Raw genomic sequence first — 4,474 nt, 5'->3', positions numbered from 1 at the left:
TTTTAACTTTCAAACATAATATAATCAGAAACCAAAATGTTCAAGATACATCGTTTATAGTAGTTAAATAATATAATTATGGCCTATTGTAATACGGAAATTTTATTCAAATAAATTAATTGTTAACATTTTTTAAACATCATTTTCGTAGTCCTTGGGATTTTTACGTTGTAATTGTGCGTTCTTCTTTTCTCCCCAATCATAAATAGCATAGCCTATGATGAAAGCTGAAAAACACAAAAAGACTTTAGTCTCTGATATACAATACACATCGACGGCACAGTAGGTGAAAAATTTGACTCCACGGAATCTACTCTTCAAAAGTTGTATTATACGCATAGTTTGCCACCTCCAAGTAATGAGTGCATGATCTCCTACCCACACAGGATATACCCTCATTCTTTAAAATCTGAAATCCATGTGAACTTCTCCATACAAACTAACTTCCTGAAAGTATTATTGAAACTGAGGCAAATATGGGATATCATTGCGATTGCGCATCAACACTTAATAACAATTATTACAGAGACAATCGGCGCTGCTGTTACAGGATGCGGAAAATGGTAAAAACTAAACACTTAATGATATCTGATGTTTTTTATGTTGAAATAAAATTACTTGATAATAATAGATGTAGCCATCATTATGATGTTAGTTAATAGAGGTCTAAAATCTATTTTTATTCAAATTTATAACAGTGACCAGTTCGGTAGTTATGAGGTATTTGGCAAAGTAAAAAAAACATAATGGGCCTCCATCTTATAAATATCTTGAAGGGAATATTATATTTAGCTGCCTCTACCCGCCCACCGGCTTCTATTACCTGCGTTATAGATGGGTTACATTTTACACGGGCTATGAGTATGCCTGTGGAGAATTTCAATTTCCCCGGCTGGAAAAGTGATAAGACATGGACAGATTTTTTCTGGAGACGTTATATTATGGTGACATAATTATTAATGCTATAATATATTAATTTTAGTTACATAGTTATAAATATAACATGTTTTTCTTGCGTAAAAATTAGTTTAATAAACTATTTTTATTCAACAAATAATTCACCAGATTTGTGAATGTAACCCACAATGGCTGAGCGGCTTCAGCCTATAACGTCGTGGGTCCCAGGTGTGAATCTTGGGTCTGGCAAATACACATTGTTTTTTAATTTGTGTTCGAGTCAGAGTAAAGACCTAATAGGTTGAGCAAGTGGCTAACATCCATTACTTGTAAAAACATAATCTAAATAGGATCGGACATGGTCGAAAAAAACAACTTTTTAAAGTGATCCTGCAAAATCAAACTTGTCTCCAATGGGATGACTAGCTGGAAATACTAATTTTTCAAACAGCTTGCGGTGGGTAGTCTGAATACCACTCTGCCATGTAATTGAAGATCTTGGCATAAAAACAGCAAATGTCACAAAACACTTTTTTTTCAGGAGAGGGTAAAAACATAATATCTTGGTTGTCAAAAGAAATTTTATTAATTTGACAATGAGAAATTATAGAGAAACCGTATATGCACTATATGAATGTAAAAAAAATATTAAATTTATTTCGGTTAAATAGATATTTAAAAAAGAATGAGTGTGACATTTGCTGTTTTTACACAATTTTTGGACATTTGTTGTTTTTATTGCAAAATTGAAAAGATCGAAATGTAAAAAGCATGACTAAAACTATAATTTTATTAAATAATATAAAGAATATATATTTCTGTTATTTTTTATATCATAATACAACTTTTAATAAGGTTTGGAAATATTATTTACCTATTAACAAACGACTTCAATGTTTCTAAAAAATCAAGAATTAAATATTTGAAAAAATGTTTTAATCACGTTAATACTGATTAGCTTCATATTATTATTATTGATTTAATTTAATAAAACACATTTTTTAGTATCTACTTATTCCACTTTTAATAAATAAATCTGAACCGGTTTCATCCGCCTCAACAGTCAACAGTCGAAAATGTCCCTCTAAGGCGGACGAAACCTATCCAGATTTATTTATTAAAAGTGGAATAAGTACTAAAAAATGTGTTTTATTAAATTAAATCATTAACACAATGAATTTCCACCATGAATTGATAGTTAACACAAAAAAAAGAAAACCGATTAGCCTCGTCTGACACGGTTAATGAGAAAGTTATTGTGGTGTTTGCCAAGCAGAAACAACGCTGAATTGATGTTCTTTTTAAATAAGGTTTTAGAGCACCCCCAACGAAATCAATTTTGAAAACCGCTGACCGCCACTGTTCATAACGTAAAATGTATTATAATTCTTTGAAAATGAAATAGCAGCACAGGTTGAAGCCATTGACTAAATATAAATGTCAAAGTGACAGAATGTTCAATTCTCACAAAACACTACTTTTGTCTACATTGTGACTACCTGCGAAACATTCGCAGTTGCGAATAAAATGCATCGGTGAGTGGCTGCCTTAAGGCTCGTTCTACTTATAGTCCAAATTCTTACTATCACCACATAATAGAAAGAATGCAATGGGCTTTGATGAAATAAACTTCCAATGAAAATTTGTGAAGTTTTGTTCATATAAGTACTTTATTGTAATAATTACAATAACAAGCAGACTTACGTGGTAATACTTTGAAGATGCTGCCTCGGATTCGACGGAACGCATTGAACATGGAGTGAGAGAAATAACCGGCAAATGCTTTCTGTTCATGGGGAGACAGCTTATAATAGATGATGCCACGGATCTTGGCCAACTGACCGAATTCACCACCCATTTTGACTGTTGCTGTAACAAATTTTAAACAAAAATTATCACCACGGGCAGACAACACCAAGAAGTTAAGACTACAATTATGGTGTAAGCTAACAATGAATTTTGGTCACTATAATATGATCTATTAAGGGATAAGAAGGTGAAATTGATATTATTCTATGTTACAAATAAATAAAATGATATTTTGTTGCCCATTAGACATAACCTTATTGCTACGTTAGAAGTCATGTCATACAGCTATGAAGGTTTACATAATAATATATTATATTGCTTTAGGTGAATGTACATAATAAGAATCATTGCTAAATTTGCTGGATGTATTATATGTTTTGGAATAAATATACAAAAACCTAGGATTTGGACATAGTAAAACAGATTATTACATAATTAGAATGACCTGTCAGTTCATGCGATTTTATGAAAACAGAAGTAGGTATTCTTATTATCCAACATTGAAAATTCTATCCAAATTCAAGATGATAATTGAAATTATTCAACGAATACAACACACATTAACATAAATCATTTTTTAGAAATTACCGTGGAATCGAACGAAGAATTGACGGCAAAGACCAGAGACAAGAATTAATATCTATGGAAATTTGGTAAACCGATTACCGAGGTCATAGACAAAAAGGGTGGCCATTTGCATAAGCTTTTAAATCTATTTTTCAATTAATTTAATTAAGACACGTCGGGCACATAACAAATTATCAATTCAAGACGTTCACAACATGACATTTAGAATAAAAAGTACAAGTAAATCAACTAGAGAAATAAAACAAATCAAAAAATAATTTTATAGAAAAGAAATAAGTAGGTAGGTACCTAAGTACTAGTAAAATAAAAAAACAAAAAAAAATACAAATTTAACAATAAAATTTCAAAAACAGAACACAATGCATCGCTAAAAATGTCTACATCTCTAGGGAGTGCATTGACAAGCCGCACAGCTCTCACCATAGGTGCCTGGTGAGCCTGACATGATTGAGGAAACATCTTTCACCCAAAATAGGTCATGGCTGCGACCACGCATGTGATATTGACAGGACGTGCATAAAAATTAAAATTTTCTAGAATATCGGGATTGGAAATAATACCACGTGAGCAGGGAAAAATGCTTAAAGAGCAGAAGTGACATGAGGCGTAGAGTTACAAAACCCGCTCTGGGCGATTTTTCAAAAAAAATAGTTATGAATGTACGCAGGAGCTCTTTCGTAAGACCTATCTTCTGTTCTAGGTGAGAGTTTTAAATCCCTCTCTGTTTCTTCAAAAAATCAAAATAAATATCGAGAAGACTGACTAAACCCGCTCTTAAAATAAATTTGTTCTGTTAAAACCCTCTCTGCGTAACCGGCCAATCAGACGCCGCGATTTAAATAATGACTCTTCACGAATCCTTTAATCTCCATACAAACCGTCAAACCGTTTTTTCGTGCGCGTCATAATTTTGCTTCAAATATTTTACTATTTTTTACTTTTAATAATGAATGTTTCAATAGTTAGTGTGATGGAATCTCAACAAGAACAATCAAGGAAGCGTTTGAAAAATTTAGCTGCTTGGAAATGTAGCCTGTTACGCCAAGAAACGTATTTAAAAATTGACTATATTTTGCTGTATTGTCATGAATAACCCAGTGGTGGCTCATATTATTTTCTAGTTTTACGTGTATTTTTTCTTGTCATTTATATTTAATATTCTGTGTGATATAATAAAATA

The 4,474-nt window shown here is 31.9% G+C and overlaps 1 protein-coding gene across 3 annotated transcripts; it reads right to left on the bottom strand.

Annotated features, from left to right (window-relative positions):
- Positions 1-3,381, bottom strand: UQCR-Q (Ubiquinol-cytochrome c reductase ubiquinone-binding protein). 3 transcript variants are annotated; one of them, XM_085958968.1, is made up of 3 exons: positions 3,295-3,381; positions 2,602-2,766; positions 1-227 (listed from the first exon to the last, which is right to left on the bottom strand). In XM_085958968.1, exons 2-3 carry the CDS (start codon positions 2,753-2,755, stop codon positions 133-135), a joined length of 249 nt encoding a protein of 82 aa, XP_085815094.1. In that variant the 5' UTR covers positions 2,756-2,766; positions 3,295-3,381; the 3' UTR covers positions 1-132. The 3 variants fall into 3 exon arrangements, with proteins under 3 accessions (XP_085815094.1, XP_085815095.1, XP_085815097.1); XM_085958969.1 differs by having other exon boundaries at positions 3,138-3,321; XM_085958971.1 differs by having other exon boundaries at positions 3,152-3,307.
- Between the last annotated feature and the right edge of the window lie 1,093 nt (positions 3,382-4,474).

The sequence above is a fragment of the Rhyacophila brunnea genome, unplaced genomic scaffold, assembly GCF_057557595.1.
Source record: "Rhyacophila brunnea isolate RB1 unplaced genomic scaffold, BYU_Rbru_1.0 scaffold_8, whole genome shotgun sequence".
Taxonomy (NCBI): Eukaryota; Metazoa; Arthropoda; class Insecta; order Trichoptera; family Rhyacophilidae; genus Rhyacophila; species Rhyacophila brunnea.
Note: the sequence above shows the minus strand (reverse complement) of the source record. Positions and strands in the feature narration are given on the sequence as shown.